Consider the following 18,245-nt stretch of genomic DNA (forward strand, 5'->3'; position numbering starts at 1 on the left):
TAAATCGTGTGCACGTTTTAGTAAATCGAGGATTGGCCCTTAATTAGTAAAAGCAAAAAAAAAAAATGCATTTGCATGGCATTACAATGAATGGACATTAAAATGCACCTAGTTGTGAACGAAAGATATGCTAAAATATACATTTAAATTATGCAATTAAATCTAATATTTTTAAAATAAAAATGCATCTTTAGCGACTAATGCTGCTTTTGATTGTCGCGAGGGAGCAACTTGTGCTGTTACTGGCTGATGCGCACAGTAGGCGGAGTGTAATCAGGTGTCGCGAGGGAGCGACCTGCGCTGCTATTGGCTGACGCTCGCGGTGGGCGGGGTTTCAACAGCCCCGCTCGGAAGCTGTGATTTTTTTTCCCCAGTATCAATTGATCCGCGCCGGGTGAGTTCTGCTGCAGCGGACCGTCTGATTCTCCAACACAAATGCGGATAAGAGAGACACGCCACTGTACCATGAGAAAACACCCTCATCACTGTATTTCTGGATAGAAACAGAAGCCCTGGTGTTTCGGACGGATTTAATGGTTTGGTGAGTACATTCCGCTTGATGTCAACAATATTACTACATTGCAGCAGTTGACGTGGACTTGATGCATATAATGCTCGATTATAATGGACTGTCCTGCTGAGGGCTGATGGGGTAATATGAATAATAATTACCGCTGGCTAAACATCACTGCAGAATATGCAGAATATGCAATAGGAGATGCATGAAAATAATAATAATAACAACAATAACGGTGTTATTATTATAATTATAATTTTGTGATTGGAGAATAAAACATGAGCAATAATAATAATACCACTATTATTATTATTATTCACTTAGTGGAGCGAATTGGATGAATAATAATAATACAAATAATAGATAAAAATAATGTGTAATAAATAATAATAAACATATATATATATATATATATATATATATATATATATATATATATATATAATAAAATTAAATTTAGCTAACAAAAAAATCAGTAAGGTAAATCTTTTTTCTTTTTTTTCTGGATATATTCCCTTTGTCCTGTTCATCATGTAAACGTATTCCCCCTTTAAGAAGAGTGTGTGTGTGTGTGTGTGTGTGTGTGTGTGAGTCTGCAGATTGCAGGCAGCACAGTGTGTGTGTGTGTGTGTGTGTGTGTGTGTGTGTGTGTGTGTGTGTGTCTGCTGCTGTTGTTCTCAGTGCGGATAGGATGAGTCTGCAGGTATCCGCAGGTCACCCAGAACTCAACACCGTTAAATGGATGCTGTCAGAGGCCGGATGAAAAATGAGCAGACCGGCCTGGGGAATAAGAGCGGTTCAGATGCTGATGGCCTCTAGCGGATGCTGAACATCAGTGCAATTTACATTGGCTGCTGCTGAATGCCTTACACAAACACATGCGATGCTTCAGATCTTCACATTCGTTTTCTAGTAGATACACAGACTGATTTGCACGAGCAGCGCTTTGCTTCCATCCACACATCCATCCTGCACATTTGGGGAAAATGAATGCGATCATGTTTTATTGTCTCTCTGGCTCTCCTTTCACACTCCTGTGGTCTGAACACAAGGTGAGAGAGTCACAGTTTTTAATTAATGGCGCTGCTCCACATGACCTCCTGTTCATTTCTTGTATCACCACATAAACAGTATTGTCCCAGCAGACATTTGTGCGCATGTGCATCCTTCAATCAGGTTTTATTGTTAACACCAATTTGTTTAAACCTATTAGTACCATGTTTTTTGGATATGGCAGCAATATTGTGGATTTTTGCACGTGTATATAATAATAAAACAATGTTTACCATAATAGTTCCAATTGTTTGAAGTGCCTTGGAGTAGTATGTCAATGAATATAATAATAATAATTAAGTAGTATATAAAAAGCATCAGTCATTATACCATGGTACTGCCTGGTGATTTCTGGGTTTTCCCCTGCAAGCTTTTTAATTTTAATGTCTTGTGTGATTGTTCTGTCTTATGCAATGCATTAGGAAAAAAATGAAAGGCTTAATCATGGAAAATGTTGACTTTGAAGAGCTTGTGAAGCTTTTGAGTGTCTGTTGCACATGAAATGTACTTGGCTGTGCTTCAAATCCGCTGTTGGATTGACTATGTTGTCTCTCTCTCAAAAAAAATGATTTTAAATGTATAGTTTAAGATAACTAAACAGTGTTGATAGTAGTTTTTGAGTCTTTTAATAGAGCATACATTAAAAAACACTGCATTTGTTTTGTTTTCTTAAGTGTATAATGGACTATATGAGCGTTCTTTAGAACTTCCGCAATAATATAAGCCAGCTGGAGAACTTCCGGTGAGAGTCATGTGCTGGTGTGTTGAGCATCACTTAGTTTATAATCAGAATATAGTCACTTAAATAGTCAGGCATAGCATTAATTTAGTTATTCAAACACAAGACGGCATAAAAAAATAAATAAATAAAGACGTACCTCAGTGTTCCTCCTCGGCTAAATTCAATTCGACCATCAGTTTTCACACTTTTATGTGAAAAAAAGCTTCAAAAATTAAATATTTATTGTGCACTTTAGTTAGATTAATTGAATAAAGTGTGCTGAAATCATTGATCTTGAGCTGCTCTGACTGACAGCTGCTGTGATTATAAAGAGAGAGCGGCGCTCGCTTTCTGTGTCATTCATTCACAAGAAAAGTTATTGTTTTTCAGGAGATTTTCTGAGTATTTCATACTTCACATTGACAAAATGTGTTTTTAAACCTAGTTATTTTATAATGTTTATTATTTAGTCAAAAACGAAGTGAAAAACGATTAGAGGAAATGGCTGATATATGTGCAAATAAATGCTACTTTGCCGCCACCTGCTGGTTAAAGTGGTAATTATTGTCTTTTTTATTTTTAAATGTGTTTTCTATCAAATGTTGAATTTCCTACATTTTTAAACATTCGTTTAAACATTTACAATGGGGACAATCTCAGAAGGATGAACAAGTAATGTTTGTGGTCATCACATTAAAAATAACATTTGAAGTGCTGGAGAAAATAATGTGTGTGTGTCTAATTACAGACAGCGTTTTTAAACGATCCCAATAGCTTCGTCTTTATCGCAATCAATAAAACTGGTTTATTGGCAAATTAGGTAACTGCATTAAAATATGAATACAACATTAAAAAGTCAACCATTGATGGTTTTGTGTCGATGTACAGCGACTACAGAATGAACAGCTAACAGTTCACCGGAAATGCCCGAGCTGGCTTAACAACAACCAGGAAGTAACCGTGCATATAGCCTATCGTGAAATTCAAAATGTCTCCCACTCGTTTCTCATTAGTTGGTCAAAGTGTTTTTATATGTTTTTTTTTTTTATTATTATTATGTAATGTACATTTGTGTTTCATTTTCTTGGCATTAGAATACAGAAAACTAGTTAATGCTGCTGCATTAGATATATACGTAAGCCGCCCACTGGAGCGGTCCGTGAACATTCAGACTTCAGAAAGAAGGTGCACTCGTATTATTATGAGTGGGAGACCATGCAATGCACAATATGGCAGAATAAGTCCTGCCTTCTAAATAAGAGCCAATCGGCGATTGGTAAAGTCATTAGCGGCCATTAGAAACAGTCAGACGCGCACTTGGGACTGCGCATTAGCTTCATCCAGCCTGAAAAATGCTGTTTTTTGTCATGATTCGAGCGTTTGTGAGACCGTTGTTGTCAGATTTCATTGTTGATTTCAAATATTAAATTTAATAAAAAGCTTGGTGAACAGCTTTGGAGAATTTGATGTTTCCCCATTCAAAGTGATAGGAGCTGCATGATGCCCAGAATGCCCGAGAGGCGTTTCAAAGATGGCCGCCGAATGAAATGACTCGTCTTAAAGAACATTCGAGAGCAAGTTGACAGCGTCTGCAACCGTAGTTACATGCATGTATGCATATATATGAAATAGACTTAAGCAGATGATTTCCCTAAACTAAACAATACAACAAGATGACGGCATCAGCTGACTTGACTTTAAAATGTTACCATAGTAAAAGTAAAAACATACCATAGTAAAAACATGCAATATTGAGTTAAAGGTTATCCCATTTCTTCAGGAATCTCTGCGCTAATATACATACACTCTAAAAATGCTGGGTTAAAAATGGACAAACCCAGCGACTGGGTTAAATGTTTGCCCAACCTGTTGGGTAGTTTTATTTAACTCAACTATTGTTTAAACATTACTGTATTTCTTGCTTAAAATTAACCCAAAGTATGTTGGAAATGAACATTTATTAATAGCCTATGTTTATTTACTTTTTTATTACATTGTTTACATTTATTAAAATGTTTTAAAAAGTTTAATGAATATTAAACAATACACAAATTGCTTATTAATAAATGTTCAGCTTTTGATTGTTTCCTCTAGTAATTATGTGTTATTAATAAATGTTCATTTTAAGCCAGAAATAGCTTTCCAGAGAAACATGCGCGCCGATCTTTAGAATATTGTCTTTGAACTTCCTCTAGCCCTGTAATTATCGCTGTGAATAATTCTGGTGAAGTGATTTACGTGTTTTTTAATTTCATGAGCATTGTTATGTTTAAACATGTCTTATTTTGATTTTAAAATGGTTCATTCATTCATAAGATAGCTTGGAAATACAAGCCGGAAGTCAAAAGACAACGAAGCCAGACATATAGTTTTTAAACAATAGTTGAGTTAAATAAAATCAAAGACTATAGAATAACACAAGATGTGTCACTTGTATTGTTTTGAATGGGAGAAAGTGAAACGCACAATATGGCGGAATAAGTCCCGCCTTCTAAATAAGAGCCAATCGCCGATTGGTAAAGTCATCGCGTCACTGCAGCGGCCGTTAGAATCACCAGTTTCTATAGAAACAGCCAGAAGCGCGCCTCCGAAATGAGGCACAGGAGACGCGCATTTACGTCTGCGCATGCGCATTAGCTTGAACCAGCCAAAAAAATACAGTTTTTTTGTCATTATTCGAGCGTTTGGGAAAAAATTATGAGACAGTTGTTGTTAGATTTGATTTGTGATTACAAATATGAAATTGAATCGAAAGCTTGGCAAACAGTTTTGGAGAATTTGATGTTGAATTTGAAGATGGCCGCCGAGTGAAATGACTTGTCTTAAAGGGACTTTGATAAAACTGCCCATAATGTTGAGCAAACATTTAACCCAATTTGTCCATTTTCAACCCAACTTGGGTTGTTTTTAACCCAGCATTTTTTAGATCCACAGAGTCACAATGTTTACTCCTTATAAACTCTCACAAAATGTTCATATGAGTCGTAAAGGTCAAATGTGAAGTGACTCTTCTCTATCAACAAAAGCTTATCACATCTGATTGACGTAAAGTCCTTGCGTTGTCACTTTCTACCAATCCATCAAAATCCTTCACCCCTCCGTCATATGCCTTCATTAATAATCAAGTGCAGAAAGTCTTTGAGGGTTAGTGAAGAAAACAAGCGTGTCTGTAGGCGAGAAACACCATCAGACCTGCAGACATGAGTGACATGAATATTCTAGTGTGGAAGTACTGAGAGAGATTAAAGGCCCGTGTTTCATTTTCCTTTCCTTCCCTCTTGTCTGCTTTTTCCTGGCTGCGGCTTGGATAACGGAATGACAAAATAGCTTGCGCTCGGGAATAAATGAGCCATGGTTGTTTGATGATTTTAAACGGCTGTGTAATGATGAGAAGCAGTGGAGGTCTGTGCAAAAACAACTCAGAACGTCCTGTACCAGAATGTGTGCGTAAAGTCTGTTGAAATGTCTTCAGATGTCAAGGTTTGACTTTACAGCAGAGATGATGATCTATATTTGCGTTTCTTTGCCTCGAGCAGCTTTGACCCGGTGAGTCATATACTGCACCAGCCCGGCTTTATTCTTGGCATGTTCTGCGCTCTTTATGAAGTCCTGGTGTGAATATGTCAGATTTCCAGACTGCATTTGAAGTCTGTTTAATAATGGTTATTAGTGGGAATTTGACCAAGTATTGAGAATATAACTCGTCCTGCACCTTCAATATGAATGATGAAAGTTCATGCAGTTTGTTAAGGAGAGGTGGGTTATGTCATAAACTACCTTACCAACCCACATTTCAGTGCCCTGGCACCCACCCAGAACACCTTAGCATCACCATCGCATTGGCGAGTTTTTGCACTCACATTATTCATCAAATGTAAAAAACTCTATTGATGTTTTTGTGCAAGCTGAAGGAGGTGTCATGACATGTAATGTATAATGCAGGTGTAAGATCAATAACGTACGCTGTGAATAAGAAAGCCGTTCCAGCTGGATAATGACATTATTGTCACAGAGCTTGAACTTGTATAATCGATGAATTTTGCATTTATTTTCCAGTTTATTACTGAAGCTGCTTTAAAACATTTTGCACTGTAGAAATAAATGTAACTAGACTATCATGGCTGTTTAAAATCCAATGCAAGCTAAGCACTTCTGATGCACCGGCAGTAGCTAATGACCCTGCTGAGGGACAGATGGGCTGCGATTCTGACATTATGTTTTATTGTTTTCTAATTTAATAATAAGATTAGAACTAGTGATTGACCTGACTGATAATATCAGCCAGACTGAGTAATTGGGGGTAATTGAACTGTTTTACTTTATCGTCCAATGACTTGTGGCTGATTAGATTAGTTCCGGCCCTGGAATCTGATTGGCCGAGTGGTTCCAAGAGTGCTGATAATCATCCAATAGCACTGGGACTTTTCACGGATCGTATCGCTCCGTTTGTCTTGGTTTGTTGTGACATTAGTGCTGTGTATCTTTCTGCAGGTTACATCATTACTCCAGTAGGTGGCGACAAATTACTTTTATGAGTGAGTCATTGAATCATTCATTCAACTGATTCATTCGGGAACAAAAACAAGTTATTGAATCATTAAATTGTTAAGCCCTAGGCAGTTTTTTAGGCATTTACATAGTCAAATGCACAGCCTTGCAAAGTATACTTCACTTGACTCGTGCGCGTACACAGGCGTTCGACGTATGCACAGTTTTGAGCAATCTCTTTAGTTACAACCCATGTAAATATATTTGTATTCTTTCATGCTACAATTTACTTTCTAACCTAATCTCTTGTCTATGTAGGCCTCCATCTTCGCTGTAGCTTGCATGCGTTCCTGTCTGTTCTTTTTATGCAGGTTTTTTCGGCTACCTTGTGAATCGACGCCCCAGGGCAAATCCGCGTCACGCGCACTACACGCTGACCCTCGTGCATATGTAAAAAGTGAAGTATAATTTCGGCTTTAGGTGTGTTCGACAGCACTGCGCAGTGCGCAGACCAACCTGTGTATGACATCAAAGTACCACGAGAGCGTTTAGAGAATCACTCTCGCGGTACTTTGATGTCATTCACTGATTGGTCTGCTTCAAGTCAAAAACACTTATTTATTCAACTGATTTGTTGAAAAACAATGATTAATTCAGGAATGAAACAAGTGAGTCACTGAAGTCACTGAATCATTCTCTCAACCAATTAATTCAAAACACTGATTTATATGGGAACTAAACAACTGACTGAGTCATTGAATTATTCTCTCAACCAATTAATTAGGGCTGTGACAATAAATCGATGCTTCTAGAATCGATTCTGAGCTTAGTTTTTAACAGCAGATGGCGCTCTAGGCTAGTTTTTAACCGTGCATTCAAATACTCATGAAGAAGAGCGCTTGTGCATTCGGCCGAGTCTGAGAATGCTTTTATGATGCAAGATTAATGTAAACAGCCCACTGCAAACACCCTTGTAATTCACTTCAACCTTTTTGAACTTATGAATGATTATTTTATAGAAGTTTCAAGTGGTGTGTGTAAGGAATTGGAAGCAAGAAGAGTACGACTGTTTCTAAAGCACGTATTGCCATCTTCTGTTAAAAACTAAGCTCAGAATCGATTCCAGAGAGAATCGCGATGCATTCGGAAAATCTCAGAATCGCTCCAGAATCATTTCTGAATTCGCGATGCATCGATTTATTTTCCCAGCCCTGGAATTAATTCAAAACACTGATTTATTCGGGAACTAAACAAGTGACTGAGGCATTGAATCATTATTTATTTTTTCAAAAACACTGATTCATTCAGGAAACACTGCTACTGTGTGTTGGTTTGCTTATGGAACACAAATAAACAAAGCAACTTGCAATGTTCTCATTATTAATTACTCATATTTTTAAAATAATTTTGGGCTACTTCTGATTGGCCATTGGGCTAGTTTTGCTGTGCAACCCTTGCATGCAGCTCCAAGTGCCAAACCAAATACTAAGAACTTCTAAAACTCATTTTTCCAATTTCAAAACCTATTTGATCATCTTACTTGTAAGTACAGTAGGTTATGCAACAGCAGATCAGGTCTGACTTGTAAACAGTCGAGCGCTTCTTTAAAATGTAATGAAATGATAAATATCCAAGACAGAGACATTAAGGATCAGACGATTACAATGCTGCATAAGCCACAGAACCCAAACACTGAGAGAGCAAGAGTACTGAGACATGAAAGTGGCGAGATTAGCAGGTTAGATCAGGGTAAGTGAAATCCCTCTCCTCAGAGCACATGTCCCTTATCTGCAGGATAATTACATTCCCTGCGGCAGAGCAGGATGCAAGGCAATCGCTAGCGTTTCACTCAGTCCTCAGCAGGGGAAGGCGGCTCCCAAATTGAAATGCGTTTGCTTGTTTTTGTGTTGCAGTAAGGCTGAGCGGTAGTCAGCAGCTGTTCCCCCGCAAGAATGAGCTCTTCTCCCGTCGTCTCGCGCGTGTCCGTCGACATCCTGGAGGAACTGCAGCTGTTCACAGCTCAAAACCTGGAGAAGGTCGAGGTCAACAAATACTATGAAGTCATACGGGAGCTTGGCAAGGGAACCTATGGGAAGGTGGACCTCGTCATCCATAAGATCAGAGGTACAGCACAGTTCCAGGGTTATTATCGTGAACTGTTTTCAATACTTAAAAATAAACATTAACTGAAATAAAATATATATATATATATCCATTTTATTTCATCTAGTTGCCAAGGCAACATTTCTCTTTTCCTTATTTTAAATTTAAGTACTAAAATCAATAAAATAATCTAAAACCTAATAAACATCATTACTCCAGTAGGTGGCGACAGATGAATTTATGAATAAGTCACTGAATCATTCATTCAACCAATTCTTTCTAAAACACTGATTCATTCAGAAAATGAAACACTTGAGCGAGTCATTGAATCATTTACTCAACCAATTCATTCAAAACACAGATTCACTCGGGAATAAAACATGTGACTGTAGGATATAGTCAATAACCATGTTTAAGAAAAAGAACAACCTAAAATTAATAAAAATGACAAACTATGGAAGCTTGTTGCTCAGAATTGTGTGATATAAACTTGCAATTGCGAGAAATAAAGTCAGAATTGTATGATATAAACTCGCAATTCAAAATTTTTTAATATAAATTGCAGGTTATAAAGTCAAAATTGTGAGATATAAACAATTGCAAAATGTTCATATAACATATTTGTGTTCTAAGAGGGGAAGGATCAGGTGCACTAAACCAATAAAGCTTTAACTGAATGAATTCACACATCGCATGTTTTGCTTTCCTCAACCTACAGGTAACAAGATGGCTCTTAAGTTCCTAAAGAAGAAAACAACCAAGCTGAAGAGTTTCTTAAGAGAGTACAGCATCTCCCTCTATCTTTCTCCGTGTCCCTTTGTCATCAACATGTCTGGCATTGCGTTTGAAACGGAGGAGTACTATGTTTTTGCACAGGAGTACGCCCCGTCTGGAGACCTGTTTGATATCATTCCACCACAGGTAATGCAGCATCATTTAACAAGCGTAATGCAATAGTTTCCATTGATTTCCAGGGGCGTTTTTTTTACATTTGTAAGGGCAATATATTATGTATACAAAACATACACCAAATATACACTGGCATAACATTATGAGCACTGACAGGTGAAGTGAATAACACTGATCACTCATATATTAGGCAGCAAGTGAACATTTTGTCCTCAAAGTTGATGTGTTAGAAGCAGGAAAAATGGGCAAGCGTAAGGATTTGAGCGAGATTGACATGGACCAAATTGTGATGACTAGACGACTGGGTCAGAGCATCTCCAAAACTGCAGCTCTTGTGGGGTGTTCCCGGTCTGCAGTGGTCAGTATCTATCAAAAGTGCTCCAAGGAAGGAACAGTGGTGAACCGGAGACAGGGTCATGGGCGGCCGAGGCTCAGCGAAGGCTGGCCCGTGTGGTCCGATCCAACAGACGAGCTCCTGTAGCTCAAATTGCTCAAGAAGTTAATGCTGGTTCTGACGTGCATCACAGTTTGTTGCGTATGGAGCTGCATAGCTGCAGACCAGTCAGGGAGCCCATGCTGACCCCTGTCCACCGCCGAAAGTGCCAACAGTGCCAACAGTGGACACGTGAGCATCAGAACAGGACCACGGAGCAATGGAAGAAGGTGGCCTGGTCTGATGAATCATGTCTTCTTTTACATCACGTGTATGGCCGGGTGCGTGTGCATCTCTTACCTGGGGAACACATGACACCAGGATGCACTATGGGAAGAAGGCAAGCCGGCGGAGGCAGTGTGATGCTTTGGGCAATGTTCTGCTGGGAAACCTTGGGTCCTGCCATCCATGTGGATGTTACTTCTGACACGTACCACCTACCTAAGCATTTGTTCAGACCATGTACAGCCTTTCATGGAAATGGTATTCCCTGGTGGCTGTGGCCTCTTTCAGCAGGATAATGCTCCTGACACAAAGCAGAAATGGTTCAGGAATGGTTTGAGGAGCACAACAACGAGTTTGAGGTGTTGACTTGGCCTCCAAATTCCCCAGATCTCAATCCAATCGAGCATCTGTGGGATGTGCTGAACAAACAAGTCCGACTCATGGAGGCTCCACCTTAAAACTTACAGGACTTAAAGGATCTGCTGCTAACATCTTGGTGCAGATCCCACAGCACACCTTCAGGGGTCTAGAGGAGTCCATGCCTCAACAGGTCAGGGCTGTTTTGGCAGCAAGTCAAGTCAAGTCAAGTCAAATTTATTTATATAGCGCTTTTTACAATTTGTAATTGTTTCAAAGCAGCTTTACATATTAGGAGCACAGAAAAAAGAGAAATGGTTAAAAATAAGCTGTACAAGCAAGCGTGGTAATATGTAACATATACAAGATGGTGCTACATTAAGCCAATGTCGGCTGATCCCAGGGGTGGAAAAAAACCCCTAGGAGAAAAACCCAGCGTGCTAGCACTGGGAAAAAAGTCCTAGGAGGGAAAAAACCCCTTGGAAGATATATATAATATATGTAAATGGATATGGAGATCAAAATCTGAATTATACATTTTTATTATAGAGATTAAAAATAGATTATATATAAATATATGTAAGCGGATACGGAGATTTAAAAATCTGAATTATAGATGCAGCCAGAACTGGATCTGTAGGCCCATTGTCTCCTGGGCTACGTTGTAGTCAGGTCCAGACACAGGTTCTCCATCTGATCTGGATACGGCCTGGATCCAGCACCCGGAAAACCTCAGGATAAGCAGAGAGACAGATATTAGCGTAGATGCCATTCTTATTCTGATGTACAGGTATATCTAGTGTTATAGGAAATGTTCTCGGTTCCGGCCGACCTAATTATTGCAGCGTAACAATCCTTTAACGGATTTGAAAAATGTTAATGTATTGATAATGTGTTATGTGTATGCAAGAGCAAAGAGATGTGTTTTTAGTCTAGATTTAAACTGACAGAGTGTGTCTGCTTCCCGAACAATGCTAGGAAGATTGTTCCCAGAGTTTAGGTGCTAAATAGGAAAAGGATCTGCCGCCTTCAGTTGATTTTGATATTCTGGGTATTATCAACTGGCCTGAATTCTGAGATCGCAATAGACGTGAAGGACTATAATGCACCAAGAGCTCGCTTAAAGGGGTCCAACACAATATTAGGAAGGTGGTGATAATGTTATGCCTGATCAGTGTATATTTTGTATAAAATAAAAATGTTTAGTTTGGTACATTTGCTTTACAGTAAACTTAAACTTCTGTAATGCTATTATCGTATCTAATTGTTATCTATTACAATTTTTTAAAGCTGTTTGAGTGTCTTCTTTAAAACAGGCCAACCTTAGGTCTTTAGTCCAAAGCATTCTTGAACTACAACCATTGAAGTTCAGATCTGTGCCTAAACAGGGGGCGGTGATGGTTAAAAGGTTAAACCTCGATTGATATAAGCACTGATGGCGATGATCTTTGTTGTGTCGGTGACTGATTATTCTCAATGTTTCGGCACAGGTGGGACTGCCGGAGCCGGTGGCGAAGCGCTGCGTCCATCAGGTGGCCATTGCCCTGGACTACCTGCACTCCAAGAAGCTTGTGCACAGAGACATCAAGCCCGAGAACATCTTAATCTTCGACAAGGAGTGTCGCAGGGTCAAGCTGTCGGATTTTGGCATGACGCGGCGCGCCGGCTCGCCAGTGAAGCGCGTGAGCGGCACCATCCCCTACACGGCGCCGGAGCTCTGCGACACGTCCAAACACGAGGGTTTCTGTGTGGACTACAGCACGGACGTGTGGGCCTTCGGAGTGCTGCTCTTCTGCATGCTCACCGGGAACTTTCCCTGGGAGAAGGCCATGCCGTCCGACACTTTCTACGAAGAGTTTGTGCGCTGGCAGAGGCGGCGGACGGGCACTGTGCCGTCCCAGTGGCGCCGCTTCACGGACGAAGCCCTGCGCATGTTCAGAAAGCTCCTGGCCTTGGAGCAGGAACGCCGCTGCTTGGTCAAGGAGGTGTTCGTGCATTTCAGCCACCGTTGGATGCTGGATGGCCAGAGCAGCGGAAACCACAATCAGGCCACGCTGAACTCTTCATCTGAGGAGGAGGAGCTGCTGGTGGGCCGCATGAAGCAGCAGACCTTGTCTCCGACGGCTTCCAAGAGCAACGGCGTGGACTCCGGATCGACTCACCACTTCACCTCCGTGTCCACGAACAGCTCCGTGTCTTCCACCAACAGCTATGAGCGTTCGGCCAGAGACAGTCCTCCTAGCAGCCGCATCCTGGTCACGACGCCTATAGAGATCTGCGTGTGAACGCACAGCTGACGGGATCAACATGCGCACAAGCATTCGCATCCATAAGAGACTCCAAACACTCGCACACATCCGTAACGGAGTTTGACGAACAATATAGCGCTATTGTATGGAAGCCCATTTCCACCACATAAAATTATAACATAAAAAGTCATAATTATGACATAAGTCGAATTTATGACATACTAAGTCATATTTGAGATTAAAGTCAAAATTATGACATACTAAGTCATAATTCTGACAGTTATAATTATGAGATGAAAAATTGAAATTACTGATAAAAATTATGACTGTCAATTTTGACTGTCATAATAATGACTTTTTAAGTCATAATTGTTACTTTGAATGTCATAATTTCGACTAGGTCATAATTTTGACTTTTCATGTCATAATAATAACAGTCAAAATTATGAGATAGTAAAAAATTGACATACTAAGTCATAATTATGACAATTATAATTATGACTAATATTAAAAAGTTTAATTTATGAGATAAAAAGTAGAAATTATGATGTGCCATAATTATGACTTTTTATGTCATAATTTTGACTGTCATATTAATGACTTTTTAAATCATAATTTTTATTTTGAATGTCATAATTTCGACTAGGTCATAATTTTTACTTCGAATATCATAATTTTGACTTTTCATGTCATAATTATAACAGTCAAAATTATGAGATAGTAAAAAATTGACATACTAAGTCATAATTATGACAATTATAATTATGACTAACATATTAAAAACTTTAAATTATGAGATAGAAAGTAGAAATTATGATTTATGATAAAGTAGAGATTATTAGACTTTTTATGCCATAATTATGACTTAGTATGTCATAATTTTTTACTTCGAATGTCATTAAAATTATGAGATAAAAAGTTCTGTCATAATTTCGACTTTTGTTATTTTTTCAAATTTTAATGTAATAATTATGACTTTTAATGTCATAATTTTGACTTTTTATATCATAATTTCGTCATTTTTTGGACTCATAATTTTGACTTATTAGGTCATCATTTCGACTTGTCATCTGATAATTACACGACTTAGTGTGTAAGTTTGACTTTTTATGTAATTTTTATGTTATGATTTTTTACTTTTTCCTTATGTGGCAGAAATGGGCTTCTGGTCACATTAGCGTAAATTCAGCAAATTTTTGTGGGCGAAAAGATCCGTTGTCTATCGTTAAAACCGCTCTCACAGAAGTCGCTTTCGAACCGAGCACCTTTCTGTTTGTATGGCGAATTCGCGTGACAAACTTGAAAATGAGCGAAATCATTCGCCCTCGATGGCGTGGATTCCTTTTGAAATGACTGAATTTCACCTACGAAAATTCGCTGAGCAACGGTAAATGTGACCGCATCTTTAAACGCAAAAAATCGAATTTAGTTTGTGTTTGGTGTCTGTTTGATTCTCCGCTCGCTCGACTAACATTCCTAACATAGATTTGCGTGTTTAGAAACAGTCTGTGAAGAAACGTTGCACTGAAACTGTGAAATGCCGTGCAGGTTGTGCTTTCTAACGCGCAATGAACCAATACACGAGTGGATTGAAAGCTCGAATCCACTTCCAGCTCGGGAAGAAACACGAGGGCTTCCCCAAATTGTCTCTAAAGCAATATATGAAGCAAAAAAGAAAGGAGAATATCTGGGATCTTCATTCTTGTGAGGAATTTATCAAAATCATTTCTGTGAATAAGCAAACAGTGAGAATCGGGACATTTATGAGAGCAGATGATGTGAATGTGTGTTTGAGATTTGCTGCGTACGAAATTACGAATTTAGATGTTTTGTTATTTAAATCCTAATTTACTTAATGTTCAGTACGTGCAACAACAAAACGAAAGGTTTTGCCGAGGTTTATGACACTTGAACGTGTCACAGATATCGCATGTACTCGAAGTGTTTATAAATCTGACTTGTAGACTGTTGTTTTTAATTAATTGTTCTTAATTTATCAGGATTCTTAGAAATATATATTTTTTCAGTTGATATAGTGATTAACAAACATCAATATTTTTAATTTAATTTTAGTACTTTAGCACAGTTGTGCCAAACTTATTTTTTAATGTGGCTGAAAGACGTGCTACTCCATGACATAATTGAAAACTATGGACAAAGTTTTATTCATGATGTTTTAGAGTAGGCCTATTTTTCATTTCTCAGAGTTCGGCTGTGATTTCTTTATGACATTTCTGTTGCAAAAAAACAAAAAACAAACAAAAAAAACCTTGTACCTTCTGTACTGGTTGTAGTGGTGAACGACATACAGTATCTATTGAAGACTGACAGGTTGAAAAGACGTATTTTTGCCTACTGTACAATTTTTTTTGGTGTTCCCCCTTTAAAGTATTATCTTATATATTTTCTACATTGGTTTAAATTGAAATGCAAAACAACGAGCGCAAATTTGCGCAAGCAAACATAATAACTGCATGACGTTGATGAAAACATTGAAAACAAGTGTTTTAAGATATGTGAGAATTGATGTAATGTGAAAATTTTTGCTGTCACAATTGCATAATGTTTCAGAGTGAAATTTTTAGTAGATGACATAGGGCAAAACATCAAGCCAGCCAAATGAATTGTTGGTTTTGTTGTCGTGTTTGTATGCTGTTGTTGTTGTTGTTGTTGTTGTTGTTTATTTCTCACTGAGATCAAGAACTACCTGATAAAGCCTGTGCGTGTGAAACACATCTGCGCCGCTGCTGTCATACTGAAACCCATCATTTTCAGGTCAGGATGAAAGGGAAGACTTAAGTTCAGGAAACGTTCTGGCAAGGTTCCCTCAAAGTTATGAACAAACATTCCTCCAGTAACATTAATAGAATGTTTGCATAAACTGCTTTTTTCTTCAAGAATAGCTTTTTAATGTTAGTTAGATATAAAGGTAGATCGGTCTAATTTGAATGGGTAAAGTAAGACTGATTACCTCTTACTAACAAAGGTGCAATAGGTGATTCTCTACAGAAACATGTTTTGTTATGCTGGTTGAAAGTCTGCTCATATCCTGACAGCAATCATTATGCTAAGTAGACTAAATGTATTTTTATATCATCTGTGGAAGGTGTAGGACCATAAAAAATGTTCCTTCATTGCATTCGGTCTGAATTAAATGATAGCATGTTTTCAGGGTTGGCCAGATTTTCACAACAAAACCTGCCCAACTGCTACTCAAAACTAGCCCAATTGCATTTCAGCGACCCCCGGTAAAAACACGTTCTGGGGGGTAAAATCTGCATTTTTGGTGGGGTTCACCTGGTAAAATTGGATGTAATCCAATATCATTGTCTCTGGTCGTCTCGTTTCTGGTCTATGCGCATTCATGTGTTTTGGAGGAGGCGTGTCTTTGGACGGGATAAATAACTCAACCCCTGGGTTGTTACTTCCGACCCAGGAGCTGGGTAACACAAAAACTACCCAAACGCTGGGTTGTTATGTCCGACCCAGGAGCTGGGTAACACAAAAACTACCCAAACGCTGGGTTGTTACGTCCGACCCGGGATCTGGGTGACACAAAAACTACCCAAACGCTGGGTTGTTACGTCCGACCCAGGAGCTGGGTGACACAAAAACTACCCAAACGCTGGGTTGTTACGTCCGACCCGGGATCTGGGTGACACAAAAACTACCCAAACGCTGGGTTGTTACGTCCGACCCAGGAGCTGGGTGACACAAAAACTACCCAAACGCTGGGTTGTTACGTCCGACCCGGGATCTGGGTGACACAAAAACTACCCAAACGCTGGGTTGTTACGTCCGACCCAGGATCTGGGTGACACAAAAACTACCCAAACGCTGGGTTGTTACTTCCAACCCAGGAGCTGGGTGACACAAAAACTACCCAAACGCTGGGTTGTTACGTCCGACCCGGGAGCTGGGTGACACAAAAACGACCCAAACGCTGGGTTGTTACGTCCGACCCGGGATCTGGGTGACACAAAAACTACCCAAACGCTGGGTTGTTACGTCCGACCCAGGAGCTGGGTAACACAAAAACTACCCAAACGCTGGGTTGTTACTTCCGACCCGGGATCTGGGTGACACAAAAACTACCCAAACGCTGGGTTGTTACGTCCGACCCGGGATCTGGGTGACACAAAAACTACCCAAACGCTGGGTTGTTACTTCCGACCCGGGATCTGGGTGACACAAAAACTACCCAAACGCTGGGTTGTTACGTCCGACCCGGGATCTGGGTGACACAAAAACTACCCAAACGCTGGGTTGTTACGTCCGACCCGGGATCTGGGTGACACAAAAACTACCCAAACGCTGGGTTGTTACGTCCGACCCGGGATCTGGGTGACACAAAAACTACCCAAACGCTGGGTTGTTACGTCCGACCCAGGAGCTGGGTAACACAAAAACTACCCAAACGCTGGGTTGTTACGTCCGACCCGGGATCTGGGTAACACAAAAACTACCCAAACGCTGGGTTGTTACGTCCGACCCAGGAGCTGGGTAACACAAAAACTACCCAAACGCTGGGTTGTTACGTCCGACCCGGGAGCTGGGTGACACAAAAACTACCCAAACGCTGGGTTGTTACGTCCGACCCGGGATCTGGGTGACACAAAAACTACCCAAACGCTGGGTTGTTACGTCCGACCCAGGAGCTGGGTAACACAAAAACTACCCAAACGCTGGGTTGTTACTTCCGACCCGGGATCTGGGTGACACAAAAACTACCCAAACGCTGGGTTGTTACGTCCGACCCGGGATCTGGGTGACACAAAAACTACCCAAACGCTGGGTTGTTACGTCCGACCCGGGATCTGGGTGACACAAAAACTACCCAAACGCTGGGTTGTTACGTCCGACCCAGGAGCTGGGTAACACAAAAACTACCCAAACGCTGGGTTGTTACGTCCGACCCGGGATCTGGGTGACACAAAAACTACCCAAACGCTGGGTTGTTACGTCCGACCCAGGAGCTGGGTGACACAAAAACTACCCAAACGCTGGGTTGTTAAGTCCGACCCAGGAGCTGGGTAACACAAAAACTACCCAAACGCTGGAAAAATAACCCCAAAAAATTACCCAAAAGGCTCAACCCAGGACTTGGGTAGAAAAAATAACCCAAGATTTTTTAGTGTATGCTTTCAATGCTAGCAGGCTAAAGTTAGCATTTCCCAGATCACCTACTGC

General features: G+C 39.9%; 1 protein-coding gene across 1 annotated transcript; it reads left to right on the plus strand.

The window, feature by feature from the left end:
- The first annotated feature begins 211 nt into the window (after positions 1-211).
- bsk146 (brain specific kinase 146) lies at positions 212-13,503 on the plus strand. The gene is made up of 4 exons (XM_048171413.1): positions 212-541; positions 8,693-8,903; positions 9,601-9,803; positions 12,297-13,503. Exons 2-4 carry the CDS (start codon positions 8,732-8,734, stop codon positions 13,089-13,091), a joined length of 1,170 nt encoding a protein of 389 aa, XP_048027370.1. The 5' UTR covers positions 212-541; positions 8,693-8,731; the 3' UTR covers positions 13,092-13,503.
- Positions 13,504-18,245: the final 4,742 nt, after the last annotated feature.

Source organism: Megalobrama amblycephala, linkage group LG20, assembly GCF_018812025.1.
Source record: "Megalobrama amblycephala isolate DHTTF-2021 linkage group LG20, ASM1881202v1, whole genome shotgun sequence".
In the NCBI taxonomy this organism is placed as follows: Eukaryota; Metazoa; Chordata; class Actinopteri; order Cypriniformes; family Xenocyprididae; genus Megalobrama; species Megalobrama amblycephala.